Below are 21,417 nucleotides of genomic sequence, written 5' to 3'. Positions count from 1 at the left end.
GCATGCTTCACGAATGAACAATTACACAATCGATAAATATAAATGTCAGAAGCAGGGGCCTTAATCAAGGTCTGTAAGGATAGCCTGGATAAGAGTCCCTCTATACCAGGAGTGACATCGAGTGTCGTGGAAATTTTTGGTCACGTGGGTCATGGGCACCATTTTGTATCCATCGATAGTTCATTGAATGAGCACACGATAGTCGATAGTTCATCATTCTTTTTAAGATTACAGGATGCTGTGTCGTTGTATGCACCAATCGATCAGAGATGGGTTTCAAAATGTATAGATTCCCTGCAGATGCCGGAAAGAAAATTTTGGGGAAAATATAGTTCATCGTACGAGATGGAAACCGACTTCAGGGTGGTTTCTGTGCCAGGTAAGTTGTAGTTCTTTGTATGTACCTTTATGTGTGGTGCTGAAATTATATTGTAGTTGGTAGTTGGGTATAACTCGTAAACAGACAGACATCATCAAAACATGCATGGATGATTTATGTCATCCAAGAATGTCATGACAAAATTGCTTATAAACAAACACGTCACTTGTGTGCGTCTGAAATGTAACTGATTATTTATTCGAATTCGAAGTGTTTCAGTTAACATGTCATGCATGGTCCATGACAGGATTAATAAGAGCATAAAAGGATGAAGGATTACACACATGCATGTTTTCAGCACGTGCGAAGAATTACATATACTGCACATGCATGTTTTCAGTACATGTGAAGAATTACATATACTGTACATGCATGTTTTCAGTACATGTGAAGAATTACATATACTGTACATGCATGTTTTCAGCACATGTGAAGGATTATACAATACATGCATGTTTTCAGCACATGTGAAGGATTACATATACAGTGCATGCATGCTTTCAGCACGTGGATTACATATATTGCACGTGCATGCTTTCAGCACGTGTAAAGGATTATACAGTACATGCATGTTTTCAGCACATGTGAAGGATTACATATACTGTACATGCATGTTTTCAGTGGTACAGTACTTAAATTAAAATAAATCTTCTTCTTGTGTATGGCAGCGGCTGCGGGTAGCTATCATTTTGTTGGGGTGCGGCTGGGCCACTCATGCTGTGCCCCTATACCAGTACACTGGTTCTCATTTCGCCGACCTTGGAAGGATGACAAAGCTGAGTCAACCCATCTGATGTTAATTCAGCAGCCAACGGAGCTCGAACTCAGGATCCTAAGACACCAAAAGCCAGCCACCCAAACCACGAAGCAAGCACCAGGCTTCGTTAAAATAAATGAAGAGTTGTGAAAAAAAGGAACTCCGACACTTATGGCTCATCTTCATTTCAATGCACAATTGCATTTCCTCATCTTCGCTTTTAATGCATTTCTTCTTTCCTGTTCCATTTAACTGCAAAGAAAAACTTTCCCTATCCATATTTTCTCAAGGGCCTGGCAGGATGGCATATACACATAGTGGGGGCAAAAAATGGAAACACCAATGTAGAGTCACTTAGAGGGTTGGACCACCACATACGGCCTGTGTGGCCTCTATGCACCACGGCATAGAGTCCACCAGCATCTGGAATTCTGCAGGAGGGATGCGGTACGATTATTCAGTGAGAAAGTCAATCAACTCACACCTATTTGATGGAGGTGGAAAAGGCTGTCTCAGACGTGGTTCCAGGATATTCCATAAATGCTCAATTTGATTCAGATCTGGTGACTGAGAAGGCCATGAGATATGGATTACATCAGTGTCATGCTCATCAAACCATTGGGCGAGCACACGTGCTCTGTGGATTGGGGCATTGTCATCCTGGAAGACGCCCCTCCTGGCAGAAAAGAAATGCTGCAACACGGGGTGAAGATGATCGCTCAGTACCATAAAGTAGCGATTGGCATTGACCTTGCTTTCTACGGGAATTACTGCACCCAAACCATGCCAGGAAAATGTGCTCCACAACATTGCAGAACCTCCAGAACCCTTCAATGTTGGAACGAAGCATTCAGGGTTGTAGAGTTTTTTTTTAGGTTGGTGCCACACATGCACGCGTCCATTTGTGGAGAACATAGTGAAGGATGATTCATCTGACCATATCACATTTCTCCAATACTCGGCAGTCCATTTCCTGTGTTCACTGGACTCACAAACGTGCATTGCCAGGTGTGATGAGTGGTTTGTGCAATGCAACCAAACGATGGTAACCTGCTCCGTGGAGTTTTGAGTGGACTGTTTCTGATGAAACCGTCTGCTCATGCCCCAGGTTGAAATTTAGTCAATTGATCCGCAGTTGCTCACCTGCTTATCCATGGCTTAGAATCCTAATTCGGGCGGCTGGCTTAGAATCCTAGGGTGCTGAGTTTGAGCCCCATTGGATGCTGAATTAACACCAGGTGGGGTTAACTCAGCCTGTCATCCTTCCGAGATTGGGGAAATGAGTCGCAGTGCACTGGTAGAGGAGCACAGCATCAGCGGCACAGCCGCGCTTTCAAGAAATGATAGCTACCCAGCAGCCAAGCTGCCATATGCAAGAACAGAACCTAATATCACCATTGCTAAGCAGCCAGAGACCTGCCTTCAGGCAGAGTACTCAATCAATCAATCGTATGAAGCGCTTTCTCTTTTTTTCACTCACAATTGTTAACTTTTCCAATTCTCCACTTTCTTGGTGGTGTGTTTGTCTGGTGTGTATGCATTTAAGTAACAAAATGGCCACCAGTCGGCCATCTTAGATCTGATGTCGAAAAAAAAAACATGACGTGCATATGTATACCGTCATGTGTTGCACCAAGTTTGCACCAAGTACGAATAAAATGAGTCCATACATGTCCGAGATATGGTTGCAGACACGCGCACACACGCGCACACACACATGCGCACATGAAAATCGAGACCAAATCCATCAGCACCCATTTCGGACAAGTCCAACGGGGGCTAATAAATCCTGTCTGCTTGTATGCTTATTCTGACGTGTTGAAAGAACGAAAATAAATCATTAAGTAATATAATCTATTTTTTGTGTGCAATGAAAGACAGCTTGTTTGGAAAACGGACACATTACTCTTCACGCACAATGGGTGCAGGTTCGGTGTACCACACTCAATGGATACAAAATGTCGTCAAATTGTAAGTTGTCGCTACTCCAAACATATGAAGACTCTGGCCAGGTTGCGTAAAATTCCCTCATCCTGAAGGAAAGATTCCCCTTAAGGACATGCGATTCCTTTGCGAAGGATTTCCTTGAGCTTGAGAGCTGTTGCATAAACAACCATGAGGAAATCCTCACTTGAGGATTTCCTTAAAGGGGAACCCAAAAGCAATTTTTTTTTCTTTCTTAAAACCATTGATTAATTATAATCATTAAATGATGGTCTAATTTGAAGGGAATTTTTTATTTTTTTTAATATTGTTTTCCAATCACAGTGTCGATTTTCGATTTCGCCAGTGACGTCACTGTGAACTCACCTTGCTTTACCTTGATCCAAACTGTGAACTCACCTCGCTTTACATAGCGGACAAGCGGTTGCAAAGAAAATGAATTTAAAAGGGAATAACGGATGGACAGTCGGGCAGACAACCTGAAAACATAATGCCTCCGGTGACTTCAGGGAGGCATAAAAAAACGCTCATCTTGATCTGGCATAGGAGCTTACACAGGCAAGTGTGAACAACTGGAAGTGACATCATCCCCCCCCCCAAAAAAAAACAAAAAACAAACGTAACTTCACAAAGTTCACTGTATGAAGTAGGTCAGGATCCTTGTGTAATACGCTTGCTTTTTTACTCAAATCTTGCTTACCGGTAAGTAATTATGGTAGATTCAAAATAAGAACCACAAAAGATGACATCACGTCAGAGTGAGTTTTCCATCAATTCGTAAAACCATTCGTTTATGCAATAAATAAAAAAATAACTGAACTTGTGTATGTATTGAGCAGGAGCTATTAATAGATTACCTTACATCGTACAACTTTACATCGAACAGTGATTTGTTCATCGTACAACTTTCCGGTAATTACCTGGCAATCTCGTTCACAAAAGGTTGGAGGTCCTTGGGGTCGTAAGCGCGGGCAAAGGCCCAGCAAACATAGCAGGTGGCGTCCCGCACCTGATTGCTAACACGACTCATCCTGAACTGTTCCTCGTAGAGCAAGGCCTTGCAGAGGTGAGGCACCACTGTGGGAAAAGCACCAGGAGAAAGAGAGAAATCATTTCAGTTTGGTGAAGGCAAACTTAATGCATTACAAGTGAACTGGCTACCCAAAGGAATATCCCTGCTTTGTGCCTCAAAAACAAGAACTAGAGAGGAGTCGATGGCGCACCATCAAAAAATCTCCACGTTACCCACCGGATGCAAAGTTGAAAGATGGCAAAAAGTTCCACCAGAATTGACCCAATATCAAAACATAGCTTTTTCTCGTTTTGACCCCTCAGTCCCCACCCTCTTGGGGCATGAACCGGAGATCAAAGCCAAAAAAATATCGTGACATATTTCGTCCGTCCCTCAACATTGATTGCAGCCGCAAAGTTTTCAAATGTGTCCATAATTGCATTTTTTGGAATTTGACTTTTTTACCCCACCCCAAGGGGAGGGCTAAAATGATACTGCTCTTGCACCTCCGTAACATGTGGTGATCATAACAACCAAGTTTGGTGACTTTCTGGCCCAACCGTTTAGGAGGAGATAGCATGACGGACGGACAGACAGACGGACAACAATATCCCCCAGTTTGTTTGTTTTTTAAAGCGTGGGGATAAACATGTCCTGTTGTGAATTCCAACACTGGTACCCGAAACTTTGGACCGACCAGAATTTTGGCACTCCCCGGACAACCAAAGGCGTCGCCACGGCACGTCGTAGTCACACATCATACTTTGGAGAGAGAGTGCAAAACACAATTTGGGATTGATGGACCAAATGTCATCCTGTGTCAAAGTTCCTTGTGCAAACAAACAACATTCTTCAGATAAAATACAAACAATTTATACCAGCCGCTTAAAACCTCGTCCAAGTGACAGCGAGCTGCAGAATTCAAACAGCACGTTTACACCCTGAGGTTACTCCAGCTCGAGTTTCCAAATAAAGTAATCCAGCCGTACAGCAGGTGGCACGGTTAATGAACCACTATGAAGTCATATACAGGAACATCAAATCCACCGGCCCAAAGCCCAAAAACGAGAATACGTGATCATTAAAAAAAAAACTACCAAGGTGTAAATCGACAAACAGCTGTTCGGGACGATACGGACAAATGGTAGGGTATCAAAGCACATGGTGCGAACAATGTATATTATATTTCGAAATCGTCAGGACTCCAAAAAGAGGGGAAAATGTATTGATTCGTTTGGTCGACGTGTTTGGCCTTCCCGTCTGAGCACTTCGCCCACGATGCTGTGACCCCGGGTTCAAATCCCAGGTACCGTGTTGACTTGTCCGGTCGAGCAACGTCCTTCTCGTTCATACAGAATTATTATTCACACGGCAGGTCATCGATATCGCAGGATGTTGCTGCTCGATGAAGCTTATCCACTGCACATTGGCCTGAACATTTGCTCAGAAATTTGGTACAAAACACACCGCCAATGGCATCCGAGGCCGATTGCTTGCAGATATCGTATCCAATGACTCGTTTCCATATACAGTATTAGAAACAGTCATGGGGCTGACACATCGATACATGTCCACATAAGATTTATCATACAGGATGGTCGATGGTGTGTGGTGCATCGTAGAAAAGCCATTTTAATCGATGGACAATTATACAACAGAAACAAGAAAAAGAGCAATCAGAGATTGCAGACCCTTTCCAGGACTTGTTTTATGTGGTGTTTGTGGAGTTTTGTGTGGCGTATTTTATGTGGTGTTTGTGCACTGGTGTGTTACGTAATTAACGAGACGTAACTAGAACAGCCACTTCATAAGTGCTGGCAGTGATGACCGGGTACCAAGACGTCCCACTTTGATGCAACCCCGTATTGATCGGACACCTGACCCATGACTATTATTATTATTATTATTCATTATTCAATTCAAATGGAAGACCAAATAGCTGCAGTCCTGCATTGGAGTCATCAGAAAGAACGCAAACAAGCAAAAAGCAAAGTTGAGGTCATCTGGAGGAACCTGGATCGGATTCACATTTCAGCTGCTACTCCTCTACCCTCAAATCCATCCAGGAACAGACAAGTGAGCTTTATTCAAAAAATAAAATAAAATAAAATAGCCAGACCATGCGTCCGATCAAGTTGATATTTAAAGCATGCATTCCCCGTCACTACTCAATCATAATTCTGAAGTTTCACGTCGATTAAGTGGTTCCAGAGAAAACATTATTTAATATCTTTCTTTAATCTAATATGGCTGCCAAACCATGTGACCTATCAATTATTCCAAAACAAACTTGTAGACCCATGGCTTGGGGAACATTTGTGTGAAGTTTCCCCTCAGCCTGTCCAGCCATTCTGGAGAAGAAGATTTTTTTTTTATAGGTTTTAGGGTAAATCCAATATGGCTGCCAAACCATGTGACCGATGATGTCATGTGTGTGAACCTTTTGTTCCTCATGGATCAGCAGTTACACCTGTAAAGTTTCACCTCGATCTGTTCAGCCACTTCAGAGAAGATTTTCGAAGGTTTAAATTTTTTTTAACAATATGGCTGCCGAATCACATGACTGATGACATCATCAATTTTTTTTTTCTGTGGACCATTTTATCTCAAGATGACCCTTAAAAATTTTCATACTGATCAAATGTAGCGCTCCTTCATAATGAAGGCACCTATGACGTCATTAAAAAATCATACTATTCCACATGAGTACTTGCTATGTGCCAAGCTTCAATTTGTTCCTTGGTGCGGTTTAAAGATAGAGGTCCAAAGTTTTTCCATTTTTCCAATATGGCTGCCACACCACGTGACCTATGACATCATAATTATCAATAAAACATTCTACAAGAGTCGTCGCCCCAATGGTGAAAGTTTCGTCTCAATCCGCCAAATGGTTGCAGAGAAAAAAAACAAAAAACACTAACATTCTGGGTGGACAAACAAACAAACAGACAGACAGACAGACAGACAAACAGCCCCAAATGCAATACTCTCTCTTTCAGCGAGAGTAATTATTTAAATATCCACCCCGTTCCCCAACAACTACTGCACGTTCCATTTATTTAAACATTCTATCATTTTGCAAATATTTCTGCAATGATGTTAAAGCAATTTCCTTGAATTATCTTGCTGTCATAGTTGGTTTATGGTATGGAGTGAGTACTTTTATGAAACATATGCCACAAATAGTACAGTTAAAACAAATAATCAGACAAATGCTGAGAATAATAAATAAACAAAATGTATCTTGCCAAAAGGTGACCACGTGTGACTTCTTTAAGGTCACACTGAGGTGAACAGAGCTGCTATCCACCAGGAGCGACTCCTTCAGGAATATCTGCCTACGAGAGAATATCTGCCATAATATCTGCCTATGAGAGATTCCGATGAGAATCGTTCTACAGAGTAACCATGAAAAATATGCGTTTTCCTCATAACGTCACCAAATGACGTCATAATGTCTCAAGCTTGACAAATCAAGAAAGCACTCATCGAGGTGTTCAATTTGAGGTACTACACGATATGGTTCCTAAAACTTGAAAATTTGACCTTGGGGTCAAATACGTTTGGCCTGAGGCGCTAACCATGAAGGTCAAGGCCAATCGCCACCAAAAATTAATCAGCTAAGCACCAGACCATGAACTATATTCCCATGAAGTTTGAAGACGATCCGATCAAAATTACTCAAAAAATAAGGGTTTCGTCGACTCCCCTGATTTGCGACAAAGTGACCTTGACCTTTGACCTTGACCTTCAAAATTTTATGCGCTGAAAGGGACCTCTATAGGACTCTGATATGCGAAGTTACAAAAATTTCCAATGATAATTGTGCTCTGCAGAATTTTTTAATACGTGATTGCAGACAAACAAAAAAACATACAAGCTGACGAACATATCTTGCAAAAACTTCGTTTTGGCAAGATAATAAAAGACAAAAAAAATTAATACTTTTTGCAATTTCCAAAATTAATCTTCGAGAACATCCATTCAACAAGTCTTCTGTTATTACAACTGGGACAATGCACAACACAACTGCTTAATCAACCACTGAAGACTATTCAGCAAGAGAGATACGTGGGATATACTCAAACAAATCCAACTACACGCTGTGGCATTGCGGTTCGAGGGTTCACGCTGAATCTGAGCCTGGAAGGTCAATGGTTCGAATCCTGGCCGAGTTGTACCGAGGACTCAAAATTGGATGTGCTGCTTCCTCGCTTGATGCTTACCATAGCATTTAGAGGATAGAGTACAGGCAGACCACATAGGTTGGGTTTCCAAGGGGAAGTGGGTGAGGATGGGATTCCCCACTGATTGGGGAGAGAAAAATGCTGCCACGAGATGGCTTTGCCAGATATCATTCTCCCAAGTTGAATGGCTGTTTGTCTCGTGTTACAAAAGTCAAGTAGTCAAGATACAAACGTCATCTAGTGTGTGTGTGTGTGTGTGTGTGTGTGTGTGTGTGTGTGTGTGTGTGTGTGTGTGTGTGTGTGTGTGTGTGTGTGTGTGTGTGTGTATGTATCTTCCAAGAGCCTGAGGCCAATTTTGCTGTTCAATCTGAGCTGCAACAGTATGATCAATTAATCACAGAAGTTTATGGAAAACGGTGAAAAGGCAATTGGAGTCATGTCCTTGAAACAAACACAGCTTGGCTAAACCGGAAACAAGGTCTTGACATTACTGGTTAACAGTAATTGGTAAATTAAGAAACAAATTTGTGTCCTTTCACAAGAAGGAAGAAGCAGAAATTACTGGTCTTTGTCTTAAACAAAATGCATCGCAAGGGCCACCACCAGACTATGTAAATGATTATTGATGAAGAGAGTGGACTGGGATCCCCAAGTTTTGATGCAATTTTGTTTCTGCATACAAAACCTCAGCTAAGGGAATGGGAAGGTGACAGAGTAAAATGGCGACAAACTAAGCAAGACAACAGGTGGACAAAACAAGTAAAAGGGTCGACTTATGGGGTGTGGGAGGAGGAAAGAAAGAGAGAAAGAGAGAAAGAGAGAAAGAGAGAAAGAGAGAAAGAGAGAAAGAGAGAAAGAGAGAAAGAGAGAAAGAGAGAAAGAGAGAAAGAGAGAAAGAGAGAAAGAGAGAAAGAGAGAAAGAGAGAAAGAGAGAAAGTGACGGGTGGGGAGCCTTCAACTGCTTCTCCCGTTGGTTGGTGGGGGGTGGTGACACTGCAACCTTCAAATAAGAGGGTTGGGTTAGCTCAGCTTAATGGGGGTAGAAAAGATTATGGGTGGAGAAAGGAGATGGCATGACAGTGATGCAGCCCTCGCTTGAAAGCCTGGAGGAAACAGTGCAATCCCAATCCAACCATCTCCGGGAGGCTGTGCCATGGTCGGAAAAAAAAAAGAAAAAAAAGTAGAGGTTTGTGGAAAACCTGCATTTTAGAAATTTAACCAGGCAATTGAAGTGTAGAAGTCATCTGTCATTTTGTTATCTCTGTGTTTACTGTGTATTTCAAGTTCGGTCTTGTGTTAAAGCTTGTGCTAATTGTTGAGTTTTCGTCATCTTTTCATACCGGGTTTCCTTGAAGCCTTCCCTTCTTACCGTTTGTGTGCACGATCGTGTTGATTGTATTTTATCCCTATTACAATCAGTGTTTATTTTCTCCACTCTTCCCTCCACCCTCTTATCCCTTTCAACAAAACCCTCTGTTTCATGTCTTAAAATATAAAAAAACACAACAGCAAAAAAAACCTTGCACATCACTTCCTGTACCGACTACCCTTCTTCCCCTTCTTCTTCCGATCTACAATCTACTTTTTTGACCCACATTCACCATACACCTTCACAATTTTTTCTTCAACCTTTCCTTTACCAAATCCTTTCTCCGTCCTACCCTCCCTACAGCCTATGGTTCAATGAAACTTGTGGCGAGGCAGTTGTCCTGAAACAACTTACCTTCACCTCACGGATGGCTAATCCAATTGAAGACAATCTCAGTTTCTTCCACAAAGCTCATAACAAGTGTGTATCTCCCCCAGGAGAGCCAGAAAACAACATCTTTCTAATCTCAACTCTGAACTCCCAAACCTCTCTCCCTCCTCCAAATCATGGTGGTGTCCAATCAAATCTGTTTCTGGTATATGTTCCCCCTCCATCCCCTCACTTAACTCAAATTGCCACACTGCTGTGACCGCACATGCAAAGGCTGAATGCCAAAACTCGGTGTTTGCATCTAAATCTTGTTTCCCAAACCCATCGCTTTCTGTACCCACCTTACCCAGTCTCACCTAACTGTCCCTGGACTCTGTGTCCTTTTCTCCTGACAAGTTGGAGAGTTTGCTGTCAAACCACGACTCAGACTCTGCAACCGGTCAAGATGGCATCAGCCCACGTATCCTAAAAACCTGCTCTGCTGCTCTTGCTCACCCTCTCTCTGTTCCATTCACCCTCTCATTTGCTCAAGGTCATCTGCCATCTGCTTGGAAATCAGCAAACATTACCACTCTGCATCACAAAGGAGTAAAAACAGGTCCCAGCAACTACAGACCAATCAGCCTTCTCCCAATCATCAGCAAGGTTATGGAATCCATCATCGCTTCAGACATTAAATCCTTCCTCTTCTCCAATGGCTTGATTTCCGATCAACAATTTGAATTCAGACCAGGCCACTCTACCCTGGATATGCTGCTTCTGCTCTCCCAACAATGGATGGAGGTCCTAAATACCAGACATGAAATCAGAGCCACATCCCTAGACATATCGCGTGTTTTTGACACGGTCTAGTACCCTGCCCTGCTCACCAAACTTTCTTCCCATGGTATCCAAGGACATCTCTTTATTTCTTTGCTGATGATGCCACCCTCTGCCGTCCCATCTGTCATCCCTCAGATCGGCAAGCACTAGCCTCTTCACTCTGCAGATCTGGATAAAATCACAAACTGGTCCAACACGTGGAACATGTCTTTCAATCCTGACAAATCTCAAACTCACTATGCCTCTCCGAAAGGACCGTCTGGAACCCCTCTCCCCCGCCCCCCATCTACTTTCTCAACAATCTTTTTGAAGAAGACCTTTCATTCAAGCTTCTGTGTCTCACTATATGCCATGTTCTTTCCTGGAAAAGCCACATTTCCATGCTGGCTTCCAAAGCCAGTCGCCGACTGGGCATCCTCCATCATGCAAAGTCCTTCCTTGGCACACCTGAGCTCCCGACCACATACATAGCTTTCGTCTTCAGCCTGATGGAGTACTGCTCTCCCCTCTGGGCTGGTGCTCCCACCTCTCACCATTCTCGGCTTCATGCTGTGGAAACCAAGGCATTTAGGATCGCCGAGTCTTTGGGTCTCTCTTCGCAGGCAGGTCGGAAGTCTTTCTGTCTTCTACGGTCTCCTCTCCAGCCTCGCCGCACCCCCCCCCACCCCTCTCAACCTCCCCTCCCCCGCTCTGTCTGTGAATTGTCCCCCCATATTTCCACAGGGCACTCAAGGTCCACCAGCAACCCCCTGTTGTATTGTCCTCTTCAGGAATTCGAGCTCATTTCAGGAGAGTTGTCGCATCACTGTTGGATTGTTGGTTGCAATCTGGCTTGATGCCTTCCAAGGTGGGATAATCTACTAGCTTCGCCTCACCCCGTACAAGATACGTGTCCATTTTTGTTATTCCCGATGTGGTGAAAGAACATAGCACGGAATGGAGAGCTCATCATTAATGTTATGGCAGGAAGGTAGACGTCAAACAAGCTGCTTCCGGTGACAAATGGGCTCTTTGTCGGTTCTTAATACATGACCCGACTGATATTCACGTGACCTAAACATCATTTAAGTCTTTTCAAGCATGATCAAGCAAGCCCAAGTGTCAGGTGTAACATGCCTCTCATGATACTCGTCAAATTTTCTCAGTGTGCGAGCTTCAATTTTCACACTTTTGAGGTATTACACAATGCAGATCATCTCGTTTTTTTTGTTTTGTTTTTCTATCTGTGTTAAAAACAAACAAACCTGCGATGCGGTAGAGAGCTGCCACCGCAGCTTGGCATTGAGAATTTGCATAGTTTCCATGAATGTGCAAGTTTAATCAAAGCTCCCATCTGCACTGTCTCACCACAAACCTGGTCATTCCAGCAAATGTGAGATACTCTCACTAGTCTTCACAATAGTTCCCAGAGGTAGGAAGTTTGAGGAATCAAATAAAAGTCATCACTTTCGATGTGTGTATTAAAACTTGATTGGTTAGGGTATGGCCTTTATGAGGGATACACAGTCGAACTAGAGGGGGAGCACTCGGTAGAGTGAAAAACCTCCGCCACCAATACTGCTAGGTCACTCAAGTGAACCTGATATCCTATTCATTCAATTTGACATCAACAGTGCTCACAGAGTTATAGTTTGCAACTTTCCCTTTTACTTTTAACTTTTACATACTCAATTTATGCCTGGTGTTGGCTTAGTGGTTAGGGTGGCGGCTTAGGATCCCTGGGTCCTGAGTTCAAGCCCCGTTGGCTGCTGAATTAACACCAGGGGGTTGACTCAGCCTGTCATCCATCTGAGGTCGGCGAAGTGAGTACCAGTGTACTGGTCCCGGTGTATGCCCCGGTTAGAATAGGTATACCATATCCTTGTGTATCGTAAGAGGCAACCAGGGTTGGCGTCAGGAAGGGCATCCGGCCATAAAACATTGCTTCAAGAAAAAGCCTAACCCCTGCACAGCAGGGAAAAATGGCTGTAAAAACGGTCATTTTTTTATTTTTTTTTTACATACTCAATTCATTCGACATAACTCGATTCCTTGAGACAGAAATTCATTTTACGTGGGTATGTCCACCTGAAGTTCCAAAATCAGCCGCAATTATAATTTTGGCATGTTTTTTTTTAGGAAATCACTTAAAACATGTAGAAATGCAAAAAAAAAAAAAAATCAAATCTTTTTTCAAAATGGCCGCCATTTTGGACCAAGTCCAAAATCTAATGGCATGATCCTTGGACCATTCCTAATCCCCCCACCAAGTTTCGTCGAAATCCGTCGAGGAGTTTTTCCGTAATACTATTCACAAACAAACAAACAAACAAACAAACAAACAGAAAGGGGTGAAAACAGTAACCTCCGATATTCGATGGCGGAGGTTAATAACTTCTCACAGTCTTGTGTGATGTCAGAACATGTGATATGATGTCGATGGAGAAACAAACTTGTGTCCTTTCACAAGAAAGAACATTTCGCAGTGACGTGGTTCATCATACTACCCTTTGTGAAGTACTTTCCACTTGCCCTTTTGTCATGGTTTATATATCCTTCAACATAGTTGTGCAATGTAGTCCCGTGAGCGTTACATTCCTCATGCATTGTTGTATTCATCGCTCACACCCATCATGACAGGATGCTTGCAGACACATGCAGTATCAAATGCAAAAGTAATAAATAAAAATCGTCAATCACTCCTTTTGGTGATTTGCCGACAGTATTTTGATTTTTTTGAAAGAGGGGGAGAGGGAAATGAGGAAGAGGGGGGGGGGGTTGGGTTGAAAGGTGGACGTCTCTTGGGGGTCCAGAGGGATGGGCTAGGTTACTATAGATACATGTACAACTAGAACAGCACTCCGTAGAGCGCATACCTCCACCAAGCTGAACAGTTTATGTTTTGTATCCCACCGACAGGCTGGATCGGCTGACCCGAACCCAAATCTAATCGGCTTGTCCTTGTCATAGAACCAACACATAAACCAAGTTTTGTCCAAATCTGTCCAAACTTTTTTGAGATATTGTGCTCCATATATAACTTTTGGCCCCATCTCAAAATTGTGAAGAATCAGTTAAAAACATTTTTCATAATTTCTCATATTCAGATACTGATCACCAAAATCATTTTGTCCTCGTCACACACCCAACCTGTCCACGAAGCTTCGTCCAAATCAGTCCATAACTTTTTGAGATATAATGCTCAAAGACAGACAAAGAGACAGGGGTGAAAACATAAGCTCCGACCAACCTTTGGGTAGCGGAAGTAATTGTACCCGTCTGCTTACCACCTGACTTGAGGACTGTCACAGATCATTACGAGGTTGGGGGTGTCACCTTGTGTGCACCACGATTGAGAACTTTACTCGTGCATAGAAGGCGAATGGACTTAACTGGCTTCAGTTTTGAGTTTTTGTGCTTTTGTGCTGCAGTCCCTGTTGTTTATTATCAGTATTCCAGGAAAAACAACTTGGAATTATCCCATAATCCTCATCTCTTATCGACTCTCCAGCTCACCTGAACTTTTCTACATTAACCTATCAGCCTATGTTTGTAAGCTTTTCTCATCCTCTCACTTGTCCTTTGTCAGCTTCTCCCGCCTGTTCCCTCGTCATGTCGGCATGTTCTTAGTTCGGTTGATTGTCTGTTCGCCCTTCAACCGATTCGCTCCTCAGCTCCACCATCGTCAGCTCTTTCACGAGCTTTGAGTCTCACAAAACAAAAATATTGAATACATAAAAAAACACATTAATTTGAACAATAACAACCAGTCATGTACAACCCAAAACGGAGAGTGAAAATGTGTCATGTTAAGGAAAACCTCACCTGCGGGCACATGCGATGTGGGTATTAAATGGGAAAACAAAAGAAAAAAAAAAAGGAAAAGAAGAAGAATAACAAGAAAAAGAAAAAGGTTTCCCATGGATAAGGCGGGTCTCAAGATTGTGGAGATGGTGCGATGGGAGGGGTGTTGTAGCCAGGGGGTTGGGTGTGTATCTATGTCACTGTCAGAGGTGTGTGTACCCGTGTGGGTGAAAGCAAGCACGTCAGATTACCGCTCGCCGTGTCAAGGAGACGACCTCTCCACCATATTCTGCCGGCCACGCTGTTACCTGACAAACCACTGCCCAGGTAAGCTCTCTGCATTCATTTTTGTAATTTTTTGGTTTCCTGTTGGTAAAGGTTTGTGCGATTATATGAAAGCAAACAACAGGCGTCATGTGACTGCGAGAGTGGTCATTGGCAAATCGATGGTTGGAGAAAGATTCGGTGAAAGTTACCTTTTCTACATTGTATTTGACAAATGCCATGCTCATTTAACATGTACGCTCGGAAGACTTTCCACACACAATGGAAACCTGATCCACTTCAAAATCATTGTCTGGGATTTGCATTCCAGCTTCTCAGAAGCGTCACATTGTAACGCAAAGGGAAATATTTGAAAATAACATTTGTATGCAACGTCGGGGCTCGTGGAGGCGGTAGAACACAAAACGGATCATAGTGTAACAGAATGAAACTAGAAGGGCACTCGGTAGAGCGCATACCTCTGCCACGCAATGCCAGATCCATGCGAACATATCAGGCCCATTACATTTTTGAGATATCATTGTCGTTTTTGGCCCGATCTCTCAATGGTGAACTAGAACGGGCACTCGTAGAGCGCATCCCTTCGCCGCAGCCACTAGTTACCTTTGTATTAAGTTGTCCACAACGCATCTCAATACAAATATGCATTTCGTGACCCCCATGACCTTTGACCCACAACCGCTACCTTGGGTGACAATAGTACTATACCTTGTGTCATTTCAGAAGATGGGGAATTGAACACTGAACAATTTGGAGTTAATTTGATGTAAATCGGAAACATATTAACCGTTTTCATCATGAAAAAACGATGTTGACCTTTTTGTGACCTTGACCTTTGATCCGATCGCTCCCAAAATCTAATGGATTTGTCCTTTCATGATGCCAAACAAATCCAAAACAATTAAAGCCTCTCTGCGTTTTTTGTTTTTTTTGCGTTAAGTTGTCCACAACGCTTTCCGATATAAATTTGAATTTGTGTGACCCCCTTGACCTTTGACCCCCAACCGCTGCCTTGGGTGACAAAAGTACTATACCATGTGTCATATTAGAGGATGGGGAATTTAATTTTGAACATTTTGGAGTTAATTTGCTGTAACTCAAAACAAAATTGACAATTTAATCGCGAAAAAACGATTTTGACCTTTTTTGTGACCTTGACTTTAACCTTTGATCCGATCGCTCCCAAAATCTAATCGATTTGTCCTCTCGTGATGCCAAACACATTCACAAAATTTCATGACAATCTGCGAAGTGGTTTTTGTGTAATGTTGTCCACAACGCTTCCCAATCAAAAACTCCATTTTGGTGACCCCCTTGACCTTTGACTTCCACAGACTAACTAGGGTTGCAAACACTATACCGTACGCTATATCAGTGGATCGGGATTTGAATACTGAACATTTTGGACTTAATTTGATGTAAATCGGAACAAAATTGACACTTTAAATCGCAAAAAAACGATTTTGACCTTTTTGTGACCTTGACCTTTGATCCGATCGCTCCCAAAAGTTTCGCCTGACGTCCTTGAGTAACTGCACATCATCTGTGAAAATTTCATGCAAATCGGTCCAGCAGTTTTTGCTCAATGTTGTCCGCACACATATTTATCAATAAATAAATACACAGGGGTCAATACAATACCTTCGTCAAACGAAGTTTGTGAAGGTAATTATAATTAATCACTTTAAAAATTAAATAATTCTCACATCCAGATCCGGATTCGGATCTTCATCAAAATTGAATCAATTCTTCCTTGTCACACACCCAAACGAGTCATCCAAGTTTCATCCAAATCCGTCCATAACTTTTTGAGATATCATGCACACAAAAAAAACAGGCTAAAAAAACAAATGGAGAGAAAGGGCTGAAAACATAACCTCCTTCACTTTCGGTGGCGGAGTTAAAGAACAGCAGAAAGACTGGGGCTGGGGGGTGGGGAATGGTAGACAATAGCAGGGTAAAGGGACAAAATAGAGGGAGACTTGGAGAAATACGGCATGGGTGGAAGATATCAGGACTTCCTTTACTCGAGGAGCCATAAACCTGTTGTTAAACCCTCTCCCGTTCAGGATACAGACGTGGAGCCACAGAAGTTTAAAGAACAGAATCCATATTCTCCGACACCCTGAAAGGGTCTCGACGTGAAGCGAGGAATTTTTATTTGCCTCGCTTTGAGAGTCACCACATTTTCCTTTTGGAATAAAGTCACAATCAAACAGCAATGATAAATAGGCTGCATGCTTTCCTTATCTCATGTATCCTCAAAGAGTCTTTCCAAATCCCCATTTATGACCTCGTAAACCACCTTACGACTGCATCGCTTCGTCAGTGTGATGCAAGTTAATCTATCCCTTTCTATATTTAAAACTGTACAGCTGCAATGATGCAATGGTAACATGAAAGCCAATATTACAACCGTGCGATTGTGAGGGATCACAGTCGACTGCACGGTTATAGAAAGGGATAGGTAAACATTCACCGCACACAACACGGTTTACGACTTCACAAATGGTTATTTGGAGAAAATATTCAACAATACACAAGACAAGGAAAGCATGCGGACAATTTATCATTGGTATCTGGTTTTTTTTTTAACCTGACTCGGTGGTGGCATGGTTACAGCATCCGCTCTGAGACTGGGAGGTCGGTGGTTCAAACCCTGTCCGAGTCGTACCAAAGACTCTTTTTTAATGATACATTCTGCTTCCTTCCTTGGCACTCAGCATTTAAAAGGATAGAACACAGACAAACAATGCTGGGAAGGCAATGGCAAACCACCAAGTACAAACCTTGCCAAGAAACTGCTTCTGCAGCACCGACACTGTAGAGCAATGATGTACAAATGTGGTTTTGACAAATATTCCAAATCAAAAATGTTTTGACTCTCAAAGCAAGGAAAAGAAAAGTTCCTCACTGGTCGGAGCTTCACGGAGACACCCTTTCAAGGTTTCGGAGAATTTTGATTTTGTTTTTGAACTGCTGTAGCGGCACGTTTGTATCCTGAACGGGACAGGGTTTAACAACAGGTTTATGGCTGCTCGAGTAAAGGAAGTGCATAGCGTTGCGACATCAGATCACACGTGTTGGCTGATATTATCAACACACATACGTCTAAGCACAGCCGAATCAGCAATCTTTATTTAATTATATATTGTATAGAAAGTCGAGGCGCATAGAGAAGTGAGAAGATAGAACGGCTGAGGATGTTACAGAACAAAAGGAAGCACACCGAGAGCTGGGTTGAGTGACAAAATAGAGGGAGATTTGGACAAATAAGGGATGTGGGGAAGAATGAGAGGTTGGAAAGGACGTACGGGTGGACAAGATGGATACAGAAGCCTCCCAAGAAATAAAGGCTGGAAATTTAGAAAGAAGTGGGCTTGGGGGGAGGGGGTTAAACAGGGGTAGAAAGGATCATGGTTTTGGATGGGGGATAATCTGAGAACCACATTGCCAGTCTACCATATTAATTGGGATCGGGCACACCAGATGCCACACCAATTAATCAGAATCAAATTTGTACTCCACACGAGACACATATGGGAAACTTGATCTAGCAACTAAAACGGTAGTGGCTTTGAACAGCTACAGGAGGAGGAACTGTTCAAGGCAAAACAAACACTGTACGTAAGGATCGATCCTTAAGCGATCCCACGACCCAAACGTCACACGTCGGTTCGAGTCAGAATCACACCATCACACTTTGACAGGTTGTCACACCCATCTCATACGTGTCTGTTTCAGAGCACAACACAATCTGGTGCAGAGCTTTCAGCATGTGCAGGTGCGATCGCTTTGTTGTATTCACCGCGTCAAAAAAACAGCCTCAAGCCCCGATGCCAACAAGCCAGACCATCAGCACCTGGGAACCATCATGGCCATCAGTGAAAGTAATTGAACAAGATTACAATTTGCACAGAACCACGTTTGCCTACAAGATATTCCCACTCACCTTCAGTGGGGTTCACAATAACCAGCCGGCAAGTCTCAACAAGATCACATGATAAAACAAAAGGATTACAAACCAAAAATAGAACGGCACTCGGTAGAGGGCATACCTCGGTATGCTGCATCCCTTTTTTTTTTTTTTTTTTACATCAGATTTTTAACCTGAAGAGCGCAGCACGAAAAGCTTCGGTCAATATTATGTCGTGTTTGTTTGTATCCATACAATGGAAATCTCTTCAGCTGTTCTCAAGCATCACAGTTTTTACCTGACACGACCTGTGACCTTTGACCTCTTGATGCCAGAATCTAATCAGTCCATATTTGCATCATAATACATACTTATACCAAGTTTGGTCAAAACATCATCACCGGTTCACAACTTAGGGTGGCAACAGAATCTTTGCGCGAGACCTCTGACATTTGACCTCTTGATCCCATACACAAAGTAATTTATCTTTACATCATGATACATACTTTTACCAAGTTTGAGTTGGATCCCTTCAGTAATTCCTGTTATTGCGGTAAAGAAAACCTAGCACAGACAGACGGACGGACAACCCAAAAACAAAAGACAGAGTGAAAACAACATCCATCCACCTTCGGCAGCAGAGGTAAAAACAAATCCCTCGATCAGAAAAGCAAATGGTTGGTATAAAAGAAGTCGTGAGAAAAATAAAAATGCTCTTCCTTGATATTTTCACAGAGAACGTGGAAAACGCTCATCCTTTGCTTCCTCCGGTTCTGACGACCAAACATGGACGAATCAAACTCGTTTTGGAGAGCTAACGACATCATCTACGGTGGACCCCAGGTGCCATGGTGAAGAGCGTTTGCCGCTGTATCAAAGCGACGAGGAGCGAGGTATGAACCACGTTGCAAGCTCCATATTCATGTGACCAGGGCTTCAGAAAAAAAATTGTAACAAAATAAATAAATAAACGTGTCAACCTCCTGTAATGCTGAACCCGAAGGGGCTTTACCATCCCAGTATTCTATACTTCCACGACCCTTCATATTGTCCATTTGCTCCAAAAAACAAATTTAAAATTGTATTCACAGACTTAACCCTCTAGAGCCCCAGGGGTGTTTTTTTTGTTCACCCAGAACATTTTGTGGGCTCATTTTTTGGGGCACAGAACATTTTTGTTAACCCAGAACATCGTCCTCTAACGTTTCGAAACGTTAAACATGACAGCTTGTTTAAATACTTTTATTTATCAACAGGTCAGAGTATCGGAATCGACGTGGCTTGCAAGCCACAAAAAAGGAAGACCTGCCAGAACACCGACGGTGGAAGTCCATCGAAGAAAGAAAGCCGACCATGACAAAAATGGCGGCGCCAACAACTGGGTCAAACACAACGAGAGAAGGCCCGAGGATGCAGGGAAAGCCCAAGAAGCCCAAGAAGCCGCACTACATCCCACGACCACAGGGCAAGCCGTACAACTTCAAGTGCTTCCAATGCCCGTTCACGTGCCTCGAAAAGTCGCACCTGTATAACCACATGAAGTACAGCCTCTGCAAGGACTCGCTGTCGCTGGTGGGAGAAGCCAAGCCATTCAAGAGCAAGGAAGAACAGACCAGGAACGATGAAGACTGTCAGAATGATGTTCACACCAATGAGGGCTCAAAGGAGGAAGTAAAACTTGTGAAGGCTACAAAAAACTTGTTAGACTTCTCTTTGCCACAGCATAGGCCTGTGCTCGCCAAGCAAAATGCTCACTCAAGTCCTGCTGAGGCACACCTGTTTGGGAAGACCTTCTCACATCAGAGCCCTAACATTCTACAGGCCAGTGCACCAGTTAATCTGGGAAACACCTCGTTTCCAAAAGGTGTGACAACACACAGACTGAGCTCTGCATACTACCCCGTCCTGACGGTACCGGCCCATGCAGCTAACCCTTTCACATCATCGCTGTCAACACCATTCTATCTCCACCCCACCAGTTTGAGTGCAAGCCATCACAGAGCCAGCGCAATGTTTCAAACAATCGCCGATGCATCCAGCGTACCACCAACTGAAGCATTTTGGTCACAGATGAGAGAATCGTCTCATCAAGCAACAGGTCACTTTGCATTTACGTCACTGGAGCAACTACATGGCCGCAAAGTTCCCACAATTGTGCTGACACAGAGAAACGGGGATTCCACCGTGCCTTGCCCGGGAAATCCCACTGCAACCAACTCCCCGTGGCTTTCCTTCAAGTCGACGGGTTCACTTGACATGACATGTGGTGAAAAGCCTCCTTCGCCCACTGCCCCTTCCACATCCCCTTACAGCACCCTCAGCAGCTGCAGCAACTCACCACAGATCAGTTCTGACCCCGTGTCTCCCAAGAACTGTTGTTCCGCAACTTATAGAAGGTACGTGGAGGCGTTTTGGAATGCATGCTTAAAGCAAGGAAAGTGAAATTTACGTGGCATGCTTACTTCTTCTTAGAACCAATAGGCACACCTGTTTGGGAAGACCTTCTCACGTCATTCCACAGCATTTGTCACCAAATCCCCAAACTCGTTGAATAATTTCATTGTTTTCATTGCCACGTGCCCCTTCCTGCATCCTCAGAAATAACTCTTATAGATTCACTCCACACAAACCGT

General features: G+C 43.2%; 2 protein-coding genes across 4 annotated transcripts in view; one reads left to right on the top strand and one right to left on the bottom strand.

The window, feature by feature from the left end:
• TBCD (tubulin folding cofactor D) overlaps nt 1-21,417 on the bottom strand; it is a 181,980-nt gene that overhangs the window by 54,550 nt on the left and 106,013 nt on the right. For all 3 annotated transcript variants that reach the window (XM_085861145.1, XM_085861146.1, XM_085861147.1), the window contains one exon: nt 4,001-4,157. In XM_085861145.1, coding sequence (XP_085717271.1) covers nt 4,001-4,157 — 157 coding nt within the window. The remainder of the gene's footprint in view (nt 1-4,000; nt 4,158-21,417) is intronic.
• LOC147010165 (uncharacterized) overlaps nt 14,770-21,417 on the top strand; it is a 7,780-nt gene continuing 1,132 nt past the window's right edge. Inside the window, exons 1-3 of the mRNA XM_085861149.1 lie at nt 14,770-14,910; nt 19,520-19,677; nt 20,041-21,180. Coding sequence (XP_085717275.1) covers nt 20,138-21,180 — 1,043 coding nt within the window. The 5' untranslated portion in view covers nt 14,770-14,910; nt 19,520-19,677; nt 20,041-20,137. The remainder of the gene's footprint in view (nt 14,911-19,519; nt 19,678-20,040; nt 21,181-21,417) is intronic.

Source organism: Eptatretus burgeri, chromosome 17 (assembly GCF_056783735.1).
Source record: "Eptatretus burgeri isolate ZD-2024b chromosome 17, Ebu_testis_v1, whole genome shotgun sequence".
In the NCBI taxonomy this organism is placed as follows: Eukaryota; Metazoa; Chordata; class Myxini; order Myxiniformes; family Myxinidae; genus Eptatretus; species Eptatretus burgeri.
Note: the sequence above shows the minus strand (reverse complement) of the source record. Positions and strands in the feature narration are given on the sequence as shown.